General features: G+C 38.0%; 2 protein-coding genes and 1 long non-coding RNA gene across 7 annotated transcripts; 2 read left to right on the top strand and 1 right to left on the bottom strand.

Moving 5' to 3' along the window:
• The first annotated feature begins 1,464 nt into the window (after positions 1-1,464).
• On the top strand, positions 1,465-4,100 carry LOC135588788 (uncharacterized). Its single transcript, XR_010476472.1, has 3 exons — positions 1,465-1,772; positions 1,880-2,105; positions 3,638-4,100. It is a non-coding gene; the product is annotated as an uncharacterized LOC135588788 (long non-coding RNA).
• Positions 4,101-5,579: 1,479 nt separating this feature from the next.
• Positions 5,580-15,172, top strand: LOC135581512 (probable protein S-acyltransferase 19). Of its 5 annotated transcripts, XM_065081092.1 has the most exons (10): positions 6,168-6,303; positions 6,989-7,073; positions 8,176-8,289; positions 8,386-8,790; positions 12,006-12,074; positions 12,158-12,229; positions 12,348-12,476; positions 13,198-13,278; positions 13,350-13,547; positions 13,798-15,172. In XM_065081092.1, exons 1-10 carry the CDS (start codon positions 6,272-6,274, stop codon positions 14,773-14,775), a joined length of 2,163 nt encoding a protein of 720 aa, XP_064937164.1. In that variant the 5' UTR covers positions 6,168-6,271; the 3' UTR covers positions 14,776-15,172. The 5 variants fall into 5 exon arrangements, with proteins under 5 accessions (XP_064937165.1, XP_064937167.1, XP_064937168.1 ...); XM_065081093.1 differs by lacking the exons at positions 6,168-6,303; positions 6,989-7,073 and adding an exon at positions 5,580-5,660; XM_065081095.1 differs by lacking the exons at positions 6,168-6,303; positions 6,989-7,073 and adding an exon at positions 5,712-5,840.
• Positions 15,173-15,552: 380 nt separating this feature from the next.
• On the bottom strand, positions 15,553-19,490 carry LOC135588786 (phosphoglycerate kinase 3, cytosolic-like). Its single transcript, XM_065081097.1, has 6 exons — positions 19,174-19,490; positions 17,555-17,632; positions 17,206-17,466; positions 16,626-16,943; positions 16,008-16,166; positions 15,553-15,931 (listed from the first exon to the last, which is right to left on the bottom strand). Exons 1-6 carry the CDS (start codon positions 19,366-19,368, stop codon positions 15,737-15,739), a joined length of 1,206 nt encoding a protein of 401 aa, XP_064937169.1. The 5' UTR covers positions 19,369-19,490; the 3' UTR covers positions 15,553-15,736.
• Between the last annotated feature and the right edge of the window lie 721 nt (positions 19,491-20,211).

Raw genomic sequence — 20,211 nt, 5'->3', positions numbered from 1 at the left:
TCTCTTGGCCAATGACGAGAGCGGATAAAAAAATACACATGAACTTCCCCCAATTCCACTCAATACTGACTTAAGCTTCGGAAAGGTCGAGTCGGACAATTTTCCTCTCGAACTCGGCTTTTGTGTAGGCACTCAACGAAAGAGGTGCAATAACCTAACCAAATGAGGAAGACTACGCACTTCGAAGACAAAGCTCGAACCTGACCCAACATTGACCACCTTCGTTCGATCGTCTACGTGGCGACTCTAAGGATTGGACTAAGCCGTGCTGATCCATCAACCACGACATAAGGTTCCCCAACATTTTGGCGTTAGAAAGAGAGCTCAATGTCGTAAGAATGCCCAAAGTCAACCAACCCAGGTGAATGTCCCGGAGAGGAGCCGCTCGTTGCTCACTCGACCTTTGGGTTTGGAGGGCAGCTCCCATTTCCTCCAAACCTAGAAGGGAACGCCTCGGCCCTTACCCCAAATTGCTATTGACGATTGTTCAATGACCTCGGACTCTCATCTCCCGGGACCACCATCGAACAATCTACTGTCTCAGTCGAGGCGTTCCTCAGCCATACTCACCAAGTCTAGGCGTTCCCCTTTCCTCCAAACCTAGACTATCATCTCTTTCGTTCCCCAACTTGCCCAACATACGGTATTGCCCCAATCATTATCACCGTAGGACCACTCATCTTGTCACCATGCCTGGATAACATTATTTCTTTACGACTTATCTAACACAAGATAATTTTAGCATATGATATTACTTTAGGGTATGTGGGTGAAGGGATCAGATTCCTCGTTTGTTGGTGTTATACCTAATCAAAGTCTGAATCGAAAAATAAAATTTACATTTCTATTCACATCATTAAGATTAAGAAGAATGCTGAGTACTATCCTGATGAGACCTCCAATTGGTAGTATTGATAGGAACCTTTAAAAGCCACTAAAGTTTGATGGTGGACCATTCTTTGTTCTTTTCTGTTTACTAAAGTTGGTGGTGGGTGATAAATCCCTATCAAACTTTGATAGCCTAAGTCTCGAATCATGTAATATAACCAAAGTGGATAGATTAGGTCTTGTCATCCTAATCTTCAGCAAACTTATCACCTTGCTTTGCTATACAAAGTTTATTCTTAGAGCATATTCTCATGAAAAGCTATAGAGTGAGTTGTCAGGACTCAACATGGCACCTATGAGAGAATATATATATATATATATATATATATATATATATATGAGTTCTTTCTTGAAGTACTTTTCACCAATGTAATTGGATTGTGCATGGATGGTATGATGAATTTGATCTCCAGGGAAGTATCTACCATATTTAAATTACAAGAATTTGGGTCCATGAGAGTGATGAGGTTAACAAGGCATAATAAGATTGATTTCATCATGTTAAAGCATGATCCTGAGAATATATGCCATCAAAATGCCTTCTTGTGGCCATGAGAGTGATAGGAGAACAAAAAAGTAACAGTGACTTCTCATGAGAAGAGCAGAAACAATAGCTAGCTTGGCTGCTTCCATCAGAGTTGGACCCAAATCCAACTCCTTAGCTGCCATCTCTCTCTCTCTGATTGTAGTAGGTCCTCTGCAGGCAGGGCTTGAACTACCCTCTTGGATCATAGTGGATTGATTCTATGCTTCCAGGACAAGGGAGCAATGTGCTGGTAGTATACATGTACACTGCACCTCCTGACAGCTGTTCATCTGATACCTCAGACAGGACATCCATCCAACTGACAAGAGTGAGGGTGAAGAGAACACTTGCTCGAAAGGTTTTGGAACTTACTACCGATTAAGCCATCTTATGATATGAATGTAATGATCTTTTCCAGCTCCAAGTACTTGTTTTGATTTGTGGTTTCTGCTTTGAGTGATACAGAGGAGTCCCAGTTGCTCGGAACCGATGCTGTGCCATCAAGCTGTTTGCTTTTCTGTGGCAGACAAGAGGATGTGTTTATGCTTCAGTCTGTGTCCTTGTGGTGTCCATGGCCCTCACCTATATTGGAAGGATGCAGACGAAGCTATGTTGTGGGTTACTGCCAAGCTTCGAAGGAAACTGGGGATGTCCTCCCACAGTTTTGCTGAAACAGACATTGTGATTAGAGGTAACACCCTGTTGCTTAAATGGTAAACTTCAATCTCAAAGATTATTCTACAGATCATACAACAGCAGCAGTCAAGGCCATGTCAATCAAAATTTTATATATTGACTTCATCTGGTCTTCATTCTAACATTAATAAACAAGCATATTATAGCTATTGTTGCTGATAGCTAGCTAGCTAGTTGATCATGGTAAAGCATAAGGTATCATTGATGAGGCTGAACATATTCGAGTATATCCACTTGGCTACATGGATTAGACAAAGTTCGATGCAACTGCTTTAAGAGGGTTAGCAAATCGGATTTAGCAATACAGACAGAAACAAAAAGTATTTCATGGTTGAAGCAGGTGGGATGAACAATCCTGTCCTAGGACCAGAATTCAAGCATCAAGGATTTAATCTGCATATATTTTTGGCAGGTCACAAGTTGCCATCCACAAGCTCTGTTGACGAAAGAGAAAGATGTTAAATCAATCTGTTCGTGATTCATTATCAGTGTCAGCTGTTTGCCATCCAAGTCAACTTGATATAGGACTCAGAACTGGGTTGAACTTCACATCAGTGTTGCTAACTTCTTTTGGGGTTCTCACTATATATATGTATATAGTCAGAAAATACTAAAATCTTTTCATTTTTCTGACCTAAACTATAGTCTCAGGAAACTCAGCATGATGTCTCAATCAACCACTGTTTAATGTGTCATCACCTTCACTCCAATAAAACTAAAATTCATCTGCAAAACATGTCTTTAACACTGCATTCCAGATATTTATGTGGCCTACTACCTTCGGTTGTTTGTATACCTAGGTGTGCAGAATTTATTTGGCTGGAAAGGATCCAAAGTTCTGCAAAATAGAGCCTAGAGTTCATTGGATACAGACCGAAAAAGGAGTTTCAAGATAAGTGGAAAACAATATGAAATATATGTTAGAAATCTTGAAACTTTAGATTCCTACTTCTTCATGCCAAGCTGTATTGTGCTTGTGATTGTGTATAATTCTAACAATTCCTAATTATCTAGCTTTTTCAGCATGATTAAGGAGAAAAGCATATTATATGCTCCAGATAATGCATGTCACATGATGAATTCTACACTGATAGTCTCAAAGATAACCAATAATTCACTCACAATTTGCAATGTTCAGTGGATAGAGTTTTTCTCATGTTGTCATACAATTTAATCCAAAATGCTCATGTTCATGTCCCTAGGCCTAATTGGTAATTTGTGGCTTGTGAAACAAAAAGAACATTTTTGTTAAGCAAAGTAAAGGTGGAAGAAACCACTTTAATTGTTCTGAAAAGTATAAATCAGAAACCCAAAAGCCACTACTCACTGCAGAGACAAAAAAAAAAAAAAAGGTTGATATGTTCTTTGTTATCTGCTCCAGCTTTCTCAGATTGTTGTCCTTTTTACAATGACAACAAAGAAACAGTTGATATGTTCTTTATTATCTGCTCCAGCTTTCTCAGATTGTTGTCTTTTTTACAAGATGTGTCTTGGTGTTAGCTTTGTTAACCTAATGGCAATGGACAGGCAGCCATGGATGGCAGAAGCAGGAAAAATGCTGATGCTGAACCACTTTGAGCATCTCCACTGATGAACAAGCAGATCTCAGCCCATATACAAGCATTTCACCTCCAGCCAACACAGGTCACAGTGCCAATGTTGTTTAATCGAAAGGATGTCGTGTTCTTTACCTTCAATGTCTTGCAACCTTACAGTTCATGCAGTGATCATGTCCATACTCATGACCTTCATTGTCACTGTCATCATCATGCATTACTCCTATTTCTTTTCCCATTGACATGGGATGGACTCCAAAGCACAGTTAAAGAACAAGGAAGTTTCACTGATGATTGAACAACTTTATTTACAACTAGCCATCAATCTGGCATCATTCAGTTTGATGCCAAATATGTATTCTAACAGAGATTGGATTGGCAAGGTAGAAACTTGCAGAAGAATCTAAAATGCTAATTCATGGACATACAGATGATCTATGCTACTGCCTACATTGTCCCTTGTGTTTCCAAACAGATATGTTCCATGATTTCCCTTGTATCTGATATGGAAGATGACAAAAGAAGACAACATATCAATATGGTTTCAAACAAAATTCAAGCAGAAGCTTACCAGTGAGAGATTACACCAAAGCAGATTAAATTAGAAGATACTTGGATTGAACACACTCATTGCTGGCCCCTTGCTAAAATGGAACAAACTTCATGAAATCTATATTCTGACTGACACAACCCTTGAGATTTTTAAGCATTCATACTGATTCAAGAATGTGAAGGAGTTTGATAGCAAGCCCTTTTCTACTATGGAATTTTCATATATATAGATATCTAAACTGAGCACAATGTATAAAGAATGTTCATTTCTTATTCTGTACATGATTGTGTGTCTCTGTGAAAGGATGATTCAATGAATGCTCTGTGGATTTGGTTTAGAAGAATGTGATGCCAAACCATGCATGCATCTGGGTGTTCATATCCACTCAGATACAATAGGTGATATGCTCTTAGACATACATGTTCTTGGACATTGATTGGGGAGGCAAGTGGGCTTTCTCTGCTACTTCAATACATGCAATTCTAAGTAACCTAATGTAATCCCCATTCCAGTCCAATTGAAGCATAAAATTGAGTTATTGGTGAGATCATACCAATTATCATCAACTTTCTGGAACTTGGCTCCATAAGATAATGTTGGAGTTGGAAGGGGTAACTATAGTTAATTCAATCTTCAGTTGTTTGAATCTAATGAGTGTAGCTGATCCTGTAACATAAAATTAGATAAAGAAGTTTCTACACTTGGTTGGTGGCAAACTGTTCAGGATTCACAACTGAACAGATCCTCCTGCCAAAAAATGTTTGTATGCATCAAATAAAAACAATGCACTGTTTCTTCCTCACTTCAAATCTCTGGACAGATATTGCACAAAATATCAAGCAGAAACATACTCTTAAAATTCTCTACTCACAATAAGAAAAATATGAATCACCTTGAAAATTCTAGATTTTGCATACTCGTTTAGTTTCTATCTTGCAAGAAAAAAGAAGAAGAAGAAAGCTGTCAGATTTACACAAGTTTGAGCAACCAAATCTTTTTTCAGAGGGTAAAAAAAATGGAGAGTGACAATTATGTGCAGAAATGAAGAGCAAACAAATACTTCCATTTCTACATAAAATGTTTGTTTTCTCAGAATGTAAAGTGTAGCAAACAAAAAATAATAGGTATACTATTTGCTAAATGGTGTACATATGAGGACCATCATCATAACCATCTTCCAATTCTTCTGGCTCTTAAATGTGTTTCACTTCATCTGCATATCTTTGGGTCATCAAGCCCGACCAGCCACAGAAACTTTGTCTGCCTCATATGAGTCTTTATCGAGTCTCTCTCATGATATGAATCAATACAATTGGTTTTAATGCAATGGTGACCTCTGCCACCTAGTTTTTGTGGAGCAGAAGCATCCAAATAGATGCAAGTATCATATCAAGGACTACTGGGAAGGTGCAGGTGCTCTTCTCTTAGCAACACAAATTTGGTTAGTCTTCAATTAATTGCCAGCATATTTATAATCATTGCTGAAAACCAAAATAGCCCTTTCAAAGTCTTCTTCCACAATGAATTCTGCCATGGTTCGTCATAGTAGATTCAGCTTGCACGCCCAACCCACAGGTTTTAGACTGCGCAACCATTCGTGAGAGAAGAGAGAGAGAGAGGGGTAAAGGCCATCTTTTTATTTCTTTGCAGTACGAATTGTTCATGCCCAAAAAGATTTCAGCTTTGAGGCCCATACCGAGAGAGACAAGAGAGAGAGAGAGAGAGAGAGAGAGAGGGGAAAAAGAACATCTTTTTATTTCCTTGCGAAAACCGTGTACTGGTCGTGCCCCAGAAGACTTCATCTTGGAGGCCCAAACCCTTCTTTGCGAGTCTCTTGCGAGTCTGGAGGAGGAGGCTGTTTCGTTTTGTTCTTTTCCTCTAGCCTTCTGTCCACCTAAACCACTTATATTTCCCTCAGAAAAGGGAAGGTAAAAACCCATTCTTTCCTCTGTGGCGTCTCTCTGTATCTGTGTGTCTCTCTGTGTGCAAGCGATCTCAGGTGGGTTGTATCTGCGAGTTAGTAGCACTTCTCTTCGATCATGGTGAGACGCCATGGGTGGCAGCTCCCTGCTCATACCTTTCAGGTGCCTCCTCGTTCCAAACGCTCCCTGCTTTGCATTTTTGGGTTCGCTTGGCCCTCCAGATTCTCTGGAATATGGCTCGAGAAGGGCTGCAGTCTTCCAAAAACCCTTCTTGGTGCCCTTTTCTTTTGAGTTCTTGGATAAAGGAGGGTTGATCTCATTTCTAGGTTTCTTTTGTTATTCTTGAGCATTCTCGCACGCGCTCCAAGTTGGCGTCTTGGCTGTTGTTTTGTTCTTTTCCCGAGCATATGGATCTGGAAGCTTGTGCTGCGTGTTTCTGCTAAATTCTGTAGTAAATCTGCATACACATCCATTCCCGAGCTTTACTCTGTCTTCAGGTTAAATTGGGCCCTGTCAATGCTAAGATAGTATAGTCTTGCTTAAGCTGACAGTTGTCTAATTATCTGGTTGACATTCTTTCCTTTTGTGTCTTCTTCTGTCTGCGCCGCCTCCTATTTTGTCTTGCTTTTCTTCTTGTGGAAATCCTAATTTCTGTTTGTATATATATTTTTTCATTGTTCTTCCGATGCAACCGGATCAATGGGCTGTGCTATGACATCGAAGAGGCTCGTGCTTTAATATTCAATAATAGGTTGACAAACTTCTGATGGGGTTGACCCTGTGAAATCTTCCAGTTGATTATTTAATTATGTTGTATTTTCATTGATGTTGTCGTTTAGTTCTGCAGAAATCAATCTTGGACCTTTCTGCATTTGACATTTTTCAAACAGTTTGAGTTCAGAATCAATGTTGGCTCTAATTTCTACGAATGTGTATGACCTTAATCCTCACTGATTAATATGCATTTTGATGAATGTGCTTATTATTTGTTTTTTTTCTTAACATATACCAAGATAAGTTGATGTCAAGATTGATCATTACTCGTAAGACTTATACTTGTTGTTTTTGATGATGGATGTGTCCCTCGACCAGAACCCTGGATGTGTCCCTTTGAAGCTGATAGAATTCAGCCCCCACCTCAGCTGAGTGCTTGAAGATATTCCTAAGAGTCCTTTGTCCCATCTCCTGATGTTGTCCTGAATAACTCTGGGGAGGTAGGAGAATGCAGTTTGAACAGTGATGCCGAGGTGTCTGTGAGCATGACACAATCTCCCAGAATTTAGCATGCTCCTATCAATTTTCTCAAAATTGGAAGGGACAGATTTAGGCCTCCCCAACCCAATCACTTTTCACTTAGATGCTTGCTTGTTAGAATTTTGCTCCTGTGTTGCATGCTTACTCCACATCTGGTGGACCCATGTTTTCATATCTTGCTGTCTAATGAAACAGCAGAAGAGATGAGTCACTAGATATTCTAACCAGCATTATGTTTTAACTGTGGTTATTTATCTGTGCTATTCGGCTTTGGAAGTTGTAAGCGATATCCAAATTCCAAACATTTTTGTTTGCAAGTTATGAAAATTGGATTAATGCTACTTGAAATGGCTATTACCAAATACTGGCTTCACTTCTGCTGCCCAACAAGGAAACAGGACATTAATTTGTCTAGTTGATTGTCAGACTATAAAATGCAATCATTGATCTCTATAGCTCCTCTTGATCTGTAAGTCGTACCTTCATGTTGTCAAACCTCGTTGATAGAGTCATGGTTAAAGAGACATGGCTTTCCTTTGCTTAGAATAGGACAATCTAGTGCACAAACCTCGTTGAGATGTATAATTCAGGTTTTTGATGCTTGTGGAGTGTTTATTTCGCCTCTTGCATTTTATTTACTTCTTATGCGCCTGATTGATTTTCATCAATTTAGTCCAACTAAAAGTAGCTTAAATGATTTCTTATGATGCATTAACTTGCAATTTAATTTGTAATTACTTTTTCACACTAGTAATGATTCTCTTATATCCTCTTTCGTAGGTTGTTGCCATAACAGTGTTCTTCCTTTTGGTTGTCGCATTCTATGCCTTCTTTGCACCTTTCCTTGGTAAACACATTTTTGAATATGCATCAGTTGCTGTTTACACTCCTGTGGTAAGTAATCTCTTCTTATCCCATGATAATATTATTGCAAATGTGGATTCTGATTCTAGTAATGTGGACTCATTGTTCCTTATCATTATAATTCAGGCAATTGCGGTTTTTATACTTTATGTACGCTGTACCCGCATAAACCCTGCTGATCCTGGAATTATGTCAAAGTTTGACAATGAATTCAAACATCAACGGAACAAAAAACCTGGAATGCCCAACGGAACCTTACCTTCTAACCATGAAAACAATGCAAGTGGAGCACATTCTTCCCCAACATCCGCATGTAGGAGCTCCCTAGATGGTTCTAATAGAAAAGTTTCAGCCATTGAAGATGCAACTATAAATATGTCAACTCGTCCACAAAGACAAAGTTCAGCTTGCTGCAGCATTGGAGGATTTATGTGTGCATTGTTTGTTAAAGAAGATTGCCGCAAACTTGAAGACACTGAGGAACAAGCTGGTGGCGAAGATGCTTTATTTTGTACATTGTGCAATTCTGAGGTATAGTTTCTTGATAATAAAATGTAGAACATTGCTACTCAAATTATCCAGTTCTTTCTTTCCTGCATCAGTTTTGGAGATAAGTATGATCGGAAACTACATACTTAAGCATTTTTCTCAAATAAAGAAGAGTGCCTGACATTTGTGATTTCAGAGCATAAAGATTGTTTTGAATATTAAATTAGACTTTATCCTGCATGAAATTGATATTATGTTGATTCTTTCATAAAATTTCTCCTACCATGCCAGCTTAAAATCTCCTCCGCAAAAATTCCTTGTCTGCATTAGGAACGCACACCTTGTGTATGCTTATAGTCAAGTAGTAGGGGAAGCTAAAAAGGAGGAAAATCGGACATGCTGCTGATTTCTTCTTTACAAATTCTGGATGCAAGATTGTTGTGAGGGTGAGTGGTGCTTGATAAGGTACGGCTCAGTTGGATAAGTCTAGGATTGACATTTCAGGTACTGGGGTCATGCTGGTCTATGGCTGGACCAGTATGAGCCTGTTGTGTGGCGGTATACCAACACACGGTATGTCGGCACAAACCATAGTATCAACTATCAAGAAGGGGTGGAAGAAACAGTTGATCACAAGTTTGTATATAAATGTACCATGTTCGAACATTTAAAGATGAAAATGTAAACATTTTTAAGAATAAGATGGAAAGAGAGACGACTTGGAACTTAGATGAGGATAATATTATTTGGACTATGATGGCCAATAGGATTAGGAGCTTAATAAAGAAGATTCTTGGTGAAACTAAAGGTAGAGATGTAACCCTGAGAGAGAATTGGTGGTGGTGCGAGGAAGTTCAAAAAATAATTTTTACTAAAAGATCATGCTTTAAGATTGATAAAATTATATAAATGAGAAAAAAATTAAAAGATATATAGAATATAATAAAGAGGTTAAAAAAGCGATTTGTTTTGCAAGATATAAAGCTTATGATAATTTTTATGATAAATTACAACTAAAGATGACAAAAAAGATATATGTCAAATTGCTAAAGTTAAGGAAAGAAAGTGTAAGGATTTAGGTAATATTAGATGCATTAAAGGTAAGGATTAAAAAATACTTGTAAATGATAATGAGATTAAGGAAAGATGAAAAAAATATTTTTATAAATTATTTAATAAATATTCCACAAAAGACTTAGATTTAACGATAAATAATAGTGGTAGATTTAATACTCAGATTTATTTATAAAATTAGGGCTAATTAAGTAAAAGATGTATTAAAGAAGATGAAAATATTTAAGAGTGTGGGGTCTGATGGTTTCCCTATTGAGGTCTAGAAAAGTCTAGGAGACAAGGAAATAGGTTAGTTAACTAGGTTATTTAACAAAATCATGAGATTTGGAAGGATGTCTAATGAACGGAGAAAGAGTTTTTTAGTATCAATTTATAAAAATAAGGGTGAGATACAAAATTGTTCAAATTTAGAGAAATTAAAATCATGAGTCATATTATGAAACTTTGGGGAGAGTTATCGAAAGTAAGATATAGCTTGAAACAAATATCACCAAAAATCAATTTAATTTTATGCTTGGAAGATCAACCATAGAAGTTATTTATTTATTAAGACAATTAATGAAAAAGTATATGAAGAAAGAGAAAGATTTACATATGATTTTTATTGACTTAGAGAAAGCCTATAATAGATTCCTAGAGATTTATAATGGTGGGTTTTAGAAAAAAAGATATATTCACTAATTATATTGATATTATTAAAGATATGTATGATAATGTAGCTATTAATGTTAGAACTATAGGGAGTGTGTCTAGTGAGTTTCTTATTAGGATAAGATTATACCAATGATCCATATTAAATCCCTACCTTTTCACATTGATAATGAATGAACTTAGTAGTCACTTACATGATAAACCTCTCTTGTGTATGTTATTTGTTGATGATATTATCTTAGTTGATGAGAGCATAAGTGGAATTAATCATAAACTTGAGCTATAAAGGCAACCCTTAGAAACTACTGATTTTAGATTAGGTAGGACTAAAACTTAATATATAAAATATGATTTCAGTGATTCTAGAAATAAACCAGAGAATATAACTAAATTGGATGGACAAGAAGTCTCTTTAAGTAAAAGTTTTAGGTACCTTGGATCAATTATTCAACAAGATGGAGAGATCAATGAAGATATTATTTATAGAGGAAAAACAAGATCGTTAAAATGGTGAGGAGCGTTAGGAATCTTTTGTGATCATCAGATACCTTTGAGATTAAAAGAAAAATTTTATAAGATAATTATAAGACCAACAAATGTTTTATGGATCTGAGTGTTGGACAGTTAATAAAAAATATATACAAAAAGTTTGTGTTGTCAAGATGAGAACGTTGAGATGGATGTGTGGAGTTATTAGGAAAGATAAAAAAAAATTACTTTTATTCGTGAACAATTAAGTATCATTTCGATAAAGGATAAGATAAGAGAAAAATGTTTAATATAGTGTAGTCAGAGAATGTGAAATAATTAATGTTAGTAGTATGAGGAGAGGTAAAGAAAGACCTAAAAAGACTTTAATAGAAACTATAAATAAAGATTTAAGTAATATAAACTTAACTAAACATATGGTTTTTTACAGATTTCAATGGTAGCAAAAGATCCGTGTAGCTGACTCTAAATAGTTGGAACTTCTGGCTTTGTTGTTGTTGTTGTTGTATGTTTGAACATGGCAATAGCTTCGTAAGGTTCAAAATATTATAGCTTAGATCACTCAAAACTTTTTACAGAGGTTCTCATTAGCTAATACTACATTGGTTGGATACAAATTTGATCTTGGGAGGTGTTATGTTTGGTCTTTATGAAATGAATGTGTAGGTTAGGGCATGAACATGATTTTTCTTTTCCCATTTTCTGTTGGGTGGTTCAGGGTAGGAGGTTGCATGTACGTACTTAAGTGTCGAGTGAAAATGAACAAATATTTGTTTTTCTTAATTTTTTTTATTCATTTGGAACTTCAATTGACAACATAAGGTCCCAACTATCTGCAGTCAGTCACATGGTTCATCTATACTTCTGTAGCATTGGCTCCTGTTTTTCATCCATTGTTATAAGCTTTTAATCTGAATATCTGGTTTGTCCATTGACTGGGTAATGTTGCAGAACTGTTTCTTATTTCTGCTTAAAGATACATGATCATTTAAATTTGGGTCTCTTTTTAACATCATCATTTGGTGAACTCTTTTACCCCGCAGGTGCGCAAATACAGTAAGCATTGTAGAAGTTGTGATAAATGTGTGGATGGATTTGATCATCATTGTCGGGTACCTTGTCTTGAAATATTTTCCTTCATGTTCTTTGTTGTATACCAAATGTTCTTTGACATGTGGATTTCATTTATTTACAGTGGCTTAATAATTGTGTGGGAAGAAAAAATTATGTCAGCTTTATAGCTCTTATGGCCACGAGTCTTGTTTGGGTATGTATCACATGTTGGCACTTTGATTTTGTAATATTTGTTCTGTGAATAAATATGCAGGAAGTTTAGGCAATTCCAACACTACTTATCTCTTAATTTTGTTGTTGTCATTTACCAGCTTGCAATCGAGTGTGGAGTTGGTATTGCTGTTCTTATACTTTGCTTCGTTGATAAAAAGAACATGGAGAACAACATTGAGGAAAAGCTTGGAAATGGTTTTTCTCGAGTTCCATTCGCAAGTGTTGTGGTAAGTTTAGTATATCAAAGTCATTGTTCCACAAACAATATTTTTTCTTCAAATCTTGCGGGAATTTTTTTCTCAAAAAGGCCCCAGTTTTTTCATTTAAAAAAGAAAAACTGAAAGCAGACAAGACCCCCTTCCTTCCCTCTCATATGCCCTGTGTTATGAACCTCCATAACCTTAAGCAGGAACATGTTCCGATTCAAACTTATACTTCATAATCTTTTTAGACAATCCTCTTGTTCACTACCTTGTTTCCTTTCTTGATACAGCATCTATAATTCCATTGTGTGTTGAGGTTCTTGATATGCATTTTTTATGTTGGCCGAGTCTTGGAGAATTTAGGTGGGTCTCTGATAATTTTCTCTTTTTTGCAAAGAGCTAGAAAACATATATCACGTTCCTGGTTCTACTATTTGCCCATAGTAATTTGTTGGGCATTGCCATCCTGTCAGAAATGAAGTGTCCAATTTGGCATGAAAGTTCCTGCCTTCTCTTTGTATTGTCACTTTGCAAATGTATTATGGGCAATGCATTTTATAACATTGATTGAATTTGGAATTTCATTAGCGAGATTTTAGTACTTACATAATGTTATTATTTTTCTGCTTTGGAAGCATTTCTTTCGGGGGCAGTTCTATTTCTACAAGCAAAAACATTCAGGTTGAAACCAGTAAAAACAAAACATCTCTGGTCATGGAAACTTTTGCTAACTTTGGTTTTCTAGGCTATTTGTACCGCAGTGTCAATAGTGGCATGCATACCTTTGGGAGAATTGTTCTTTTTCCACATGATACTGATAAAAAAGGTTTGTCCTCAAACAAACAGCCATTCAGATTCTCCATTTAGCAAGTGCTTTATCCTTCCTCCCTTTAACAGGGAATCACAACCTATGAGTATGTTGTGGCTATGAGAGCAATGAGTGAGGCACCTCCAGCATCAGCCGATGAAGAAGTGCCTAACCTTCTTTACTCCCCAACTAATTCTGCAACAACAGGCTTGAGTGTTGGAAGTTCTATCAGTATTCAGTACAAAGGCGTATGGTGCACTCCTCCAAGGGTCTTTGTCGATCACCAGGTAAGCTTCATTCAATTTTCATACTACTGCTATAATTAATAATACTTGTAGTAAGCCAAACAATGTAACTCAAATAAGGCTTCTTATAAGATGATATCAGTAGAGCTTTATCAAGGTTACTTCTCCATTATACTTGGTTGCCTGTGCATGCTTAAATTTAATAAACCCAAAAGCAGACCAGAATTTGCCTCGGCGTCATTAATCTAAAATGTTCTTGCTCAGTACACGCATCATTATATTTCTATAACAGGATGAGATAATTCCACACTTGGAACCTGGGATGGTACCATCAACTATAGATCCAGATGCAACTGGGTATGCGGAAAGAGCAAATAAGTCCAAAAAGGCTGTTAAGATCAGTGCATGGAAGCTTGCCAAATTGGACTCTAATGAGGCGATAAAAGCGGCGGCCAAAGCCAGGGCATCCTCTTCAGTCCTTCGGCCCATAGATGCTCATCGTGTTCCTGATATTGATTTAAGTTCCAGCGGAAATGCAAGTGGTAGGAGCAGTCTAAGCATGGATTATAGTGCTACCAGAGAATCAAGAGGGGAACTGAAATTATCTCCTCTAAGAAGTTCTTATGTGCAAAGTCTCACTAGCAAGGATGACTATGAGACCCAAACTCAGAGTGCAAGCAGCATGAGCAGTCCAGTTCACATTCATGAATCTGTTGCCCTCAACTCACTTCCTTTGCCGCATCCTCTTCCTGATCGACCTCCACCATTTGCTGCGAGAGGTCAGCCTCAAACTAGCCAACATACCAACACAATGTTCCAAACTGCCACTGCAATTGTTAGGGAGAATAAAAAAGTTTCTGTTGTCTGGGATCAAGAAGCCGGCCGCTATGTCTCGGTACCAGGAACTAATCGAATTGACAATACTATGGATGTCCCAGCTAGGACTTCTCGGGTTCCCTTGGTTAATTCTTCTGCAGAAGCTTGTGCTTTTGAAAGAAGGGCTTCTCAACCAAAGGCTTCTTCGTCCGTGGTGCCTCCTATACTGGCACAAGAGAGATTAACATACAGTGGGCAGTCAATATTCTTTGGTGGTCCTCTTCTTAATGCTCCAGCTAAAGACACTAAGCAAAGCGACAGCAGCACCAGAATGTGGCCGGAAACTGAGAGGGCATCAAATACGAATCGTGGTGGAAGAGAGAGGGGACAAGCAGTCGACTCGTTCCCTGTGTTTGCTCCTGGAGCTTTCCAGAAGAATCTTCCAACCAAGTGATTCCTCCTCTTCTCTTTCCCTTTGGCTTCGCCATCCCGGAAACATCCGAGTTGGTACTTGAGATCTGCATTCCAGTATCTTGAGGTGATGCTGAGCAATGACTTGCTTTCGCAAAGCTTACCTCTGCATTAATAGAGGCAAAGCAAACATAAGAATGATTCCCATTATGTCCAAGTTCTCCCACATTGCTACCTTGTGTTGGAGCTTCTTATTTTATCAGAGAATCTCTGTAGATAAGTCACCAGATGTAATTTTCTCCAAGAACTATGTTGTTCTGATGTATGTTTTGTCTTTGACAATGGTCAGTAGCTGTTCTTTCTTTTTCCTGACACAATTGGGTTAGAAGAACTGCAACATCAGTTTTTAATGTTTGGAAATAGACACTCTCTTTTCCATATCTTTGCAAGTCATGAAGACTTTGGAACTCTGGGCAAGCTTTAGCACTTTCAAGAGAAATATTGGGTTTATAGATTCTGTTGGTCGTGGATAACTGTTGATATAACACACAAGACCTGTGTATTGTTTTGTTGCTCAATTGGCTTACCAGAGTTTACCTGTCATCTGTTAGTTGTGGATAATTGTTGTTATAACACACAGGACCTGTGTATTGTTTTGTTGCTCAATTGCCTTACCAGAGTTTACCTGTCATAAAGGATAAATAGAATTCAAGAGCCACAGAGAAATCCTCTCAAAGGAAGCCACAGCATCACTCAACACAAGTTTTTACCTGTCATAGAGAACAAAAATAATTCAAGAGCCACAGAGAAATCATTCCTGTCAAAGAAAGCCACAGCATCACTGGTAAATTTTAAAATGTTTGATCATAGGCTGTTCATCCCTAATCTTAGGGAAACAAATTTATTGAACACATCTACAAAACTGAGGAGAAAATTTGAAGGTACAACAACTCCAGCAAGATCAACTCACTCCAGAATAGAGCTAAGTCTATTTAACATTGCATTCAGGCATCATCAAGAGCAAGAACACCTGGCAGAGGCTTGCCCTCTAGCAGCTCCAAGCTAGCACCACCACCAGTCGAAATGTGGCTCATCTTGTCGGCAAGCCCCACTTTCTCTACGGCAGCCACTGAATCACCACCACCAATGATGGTTGTGACCCCAGATAAACTCAACTCAGCCAGTTTCTTTGCGATTGCCTGTGCATGGAAGTAATTCATACTTAAATGTCTGAACAAAATAACCTGCAAGCATTGATCTACTTGTTTTACTTACCTCAGTTCCAACTGCAAACTTCTCAAATTCAAATACCCCCATGGGTCCATTCCATATGATGGTCTTGGTGGTATCCAGGGATTCACTGAATGTCTTGATGGAGTCGGGACCAATATCAAGACCCATCCATCCATCAGGGATGCCAGAAGCCGGTACAACCTGATGGAATGAGAAAAGTGTCAGACTAGAATTTATACAGTATAAAACTAAAATGCCACATAGTTGAAACTATATTCATCAATCCTAACGTTGTCAATGTGAACGTTGAGGTTCACACAACAAAACATACTAAGTAACAATTAAGTAAACCCCACAGTTTCCTGTTAATCTGTGTCACTGTGGCTTCCACTTGGACTCCAAATGTTTCCAAACACTGACATGGGTACCGGTCACACATTTCCATTTTCCTTGGTCTCTTCCCAAATAAAAGTAAGGCCTACCCTACTATAAGAAAGTCTAGAGAAAAAAAGACTTACAAAATGGACTAGATCCACTTAAAACTAAGTCAAATGCTGGATTTCTAATCACTATTAGTTTATTAGTTATCTCCTCATACCTAATAAGTGAGTTATGCATCGCAAAAATTGCTCAATTTATCCAAAAGGCAGATGGACATACCATGCTATTTGCATCTGCAGCAAACTTGTCAGCTATTAGCACATCAGTCGGTAACAGTAGAGAAACACCTTTAGACTTTGCTTGCTCGAGAAGTGAGGTTGCAAGATCAAGCTTGTCTTCCTCCACAAGAGATGATCCAACCGAGTATCCTTGTGCCTTGTAAAATGTGAATATCATTCCTCCACCTAGAAGGAGGATATCCACCTTACTCAACAGTGATTCTATCACCCCAATTTTGGTTGAAACCTTAGAGCCACCAACAATGGCGGCAAATGGTCTCTTGGGGTTTCCTACAGCTCCAACAAGGTAATCAAGCTCCTGAAAGGAAAAGCTTATCTTCAGTGTTAGGCTAAAACTTGATAAACAACAAATATCCTAGAAAATATATAACCATATAGCACATTTTTCCATGATAAGAGAAAACTGTAGTGTCTAGTAATTTAGTAGAAACTAAAGCAAGAATGGTCCAATCACAAGTGACATGACAGAATTAGTTACAAACTGTCAAAAAGTGTCTGGAACTTAATGCACACAATTTAAATAATCTTATGGTACATTACACTGTGAAATGAGCAAATACCTTCTGCATCAGAAAGCCAGCAACAGCTGGCTTCAAGAATTTGGCAACTCCCTCAGTGGAAGCATGAGCCCTGTGAGCTGTCCCAAAGGCATCATTGACATAGAGGTCAGCCAGAGATGCCAACTTCTTAGCAAACTCTGGGCCATTCTTTTCTTCTTCTCTGTAGAATCTGACATTCTCAAGAAGTAGAACACCTCCATCTGGTAAAGCAGCCACAATCTTCTCAACTTCCTCACCAATACAGTCATCAGCCATCTCAACCTACATAAGTAATTAGATCTCAAAAAAAATTTAGTCCAAGAGTACTTAAATTTAAAAGGGACTTAGCTAAAAACACAATCATACATACATTAACACCAAGAAGATCAGAGAGCCGTGGCACAAGAGGTTTCAGGCTGTATTTTGGGGTGACACCTTTAGGGCGGCCCTGAAAAGTGATACCATGCCATCAGTTCCATACTGATCTTCTGCCAAAGAAATTGGGTGAAGTCTTTGAAATAAGTAGGTTCATAAAAGTAAAAGAAGAATGAATCATGCAAACACTGGAGCAGGTCTGTCGTGTCAGGCACATGACCCAACGAGTTCGAAAGCAATCAGATCATTCATGAAATACTGCATGAAATATTTAACCAACATGAACACATGAAAAAGGAAATAAAAATATCAGAAAAAGAAAGCTAACATCATGATAAAAAAGAAGATTTGGTCAAAAAGATAAAATTTGTGAATTTAGTATACAATAAAAGAGTGGCATTAATAAACTTCATCTCACAAGAGCTAATGTAAGAAAACCAGGGATTTTTTCAAGTGAAAAACACATGCATGAGCCTTTTGCACACCACCAAAAAGAAGCATACTCAATCTAACGTCAACAATTAATCAGGATTTTCTGATGCTATATTTTGTTCATTGCATTGACCAAAAGGACAGCTTGATATACCATGAAATCCAGGAGTGATGTTGTGGGAATCAAATAAGTCGATAAGTGACATCGTTGTCGATGGTAGCATGAAAGGAAATGATAATGACAAACTTTAAGCTAAGCTTACAGGTGCAGTCACTGGGAAGTTGCTTGAAGGAACAGCTATTCCATATGCATCTCTATCGTGCAAGGTGTCCCAATAAACAACAACTACTAGGACCCAACTTTCCAGATCCTCTCTGTTATAGGACACACCTGCTCATGTCATGTTAATAGCAGTACCAAATGTACACTGTGGATATGGTAGCCACTAATTAGGCAGTTCTTGTATGCCAATTGCCATGATACAATTTGGATTTACGAGCAACTTAAAAAGAAATGAAAAAAGAAAGATGATGTTGTCATCAATTTATACATGAGTAAGGCAACATTTTTCTTCTTAACCAACATGAACACAAAATAGAAATCTTGATTTTGTTGCTTAGGGATTTATAAAAGAAAATTATATCTCATAAAAGTCATACAGGTATGATACAGGTATATTTTGTTCGTCCTCCTAAAGGATTAAAATTTTTAGAGGCCAATAGCAACTTACACGCTCAGAAACATAAATCTCAAATTAAACAAGAGAAAAACAGAAAGAACAAAGCTTTCAGATACTAACGGCAAATCACATTCTTGGAAATGAAACTATCATATTAAACAAGAGAAAAAAAATCAGAAAGAGGTATCAAAATTACACAAAGCAGCAGATTATATATATATAAAAGTTATCCCATTAACAAGAGAAAACCAGAAAGGTCCGAACTTCAAGAATCTAACAACAAATCACACACTGAGATATATGCCTTTTTGATTTATTCAGGAGGAAGTTTCCATTCAGATAAAACTAGAACACACAACCACGGAAATTAGCCGAAATCCAAACAATCAACCACCAAAAAAGGGAAATAATAAACTAAGTACGAGATAGACCGGATAAATGATAGCCCTAATAAAAGGCCTAATCGGGGAGCACAGGAGTGGATCAAGGGGTAGAGGACGACCAGATGGCTGCAGAGGATGACCCTGGCGCCGTGCTCCAACAGATACTTTATGGTCGGCACGGCGGCACGGACGCGGGTGTCATCGGTGATCTTCAGGTTGTCATCCAACGGCACGTTGAGATCCACCCGCACGAACACCCTCTTCCCCTTGAGGTCGTCTCCCTTGAGATCACCCACGCTCCTCTTCGTCGCCATTTCTCCACCAAATTAGTCACCGAAAGAACCAAGTAATCGATCGAAGGAGGCGGAGGAGGAGACGAATCGATCGATGGAGGCAAGTGGAGCTCAGTGAAGGGTTTAAAGAGGAAAGTGCGTCGGTTTAGAGGCGCGTGCTAACGTGCGCTCCGCGAATATTCTCGTCTTTTATGCGCCTTTGTGGCTTTCGGCGGACCGCCGTGGCTTTGCCCGCTGTATTGGGGCATCCATTCGACGGTCAAGATTTATCGAGTGGAGGATCGGACGGCCAACGACTCGCGCGTGATCTCTGCGCTCATGGATTCTCGCCATAAATTTTGCGTTAAAAGGAACACTCTTTCTTACCGGAAAACGTACCCTCTCCGCAAACTGCGTTCTGTTTGCAGCAATGTCGAATGGGGCCCGCGTGGCCCCAATATTTCCTCCAACCGTAAGAAAGGTAGACGACTCGGTGTTCGTAGTGATGGCGAAGTAGGTGAACGGATTCTACAAGACCTCTGGTCATTCAATAAGAATAATTAATATATAATGATAGTAATATAATATCAATATTGAAAAATAATAATCATAATTGGGTGTAGAAATTTCACCAATCAATTCAGGATAGCAATTCTCTCCCACATCAAAAACACAAATCCATGGGCTATTTAAGTTGGATTCAACACAAATCATAAAAATCCCTGTTTCTATTGTTCTTGAGAAGCAAAGGGCAAGTTGGTTTCTATTTGGTTTGGTCTCCCAAGAATGAAGATGGACTTATTGTTCCTTTATAAAGGCTGTACATTACTTTTACAGCTTTATAGATATAATATTTAATGATAATTCAATAAATTAGTAGGATCC

This window comes from Musa acuminata, chromosome BXJ1-8 (genome assembly GCF_036884655.1).
Source record: "Musa acuminata AAA Group cultivar baxijiao chromosome BXJ1-8, Cavendish_Baxijiao_AAA, whole genome shotgun sequence".
Taxonomy (NCBI): Eukaryota; Viridiplantae; Streptophyta; class Magnoliopsida; order Zingiberales; family Musaceae; genus Musa; species Musa acuminata.
The sequence above is the reverse complement of the archived record's forward strand: the minus strand, read 5'-3'. Positions and strand labels throughout refer to the sequence as shown.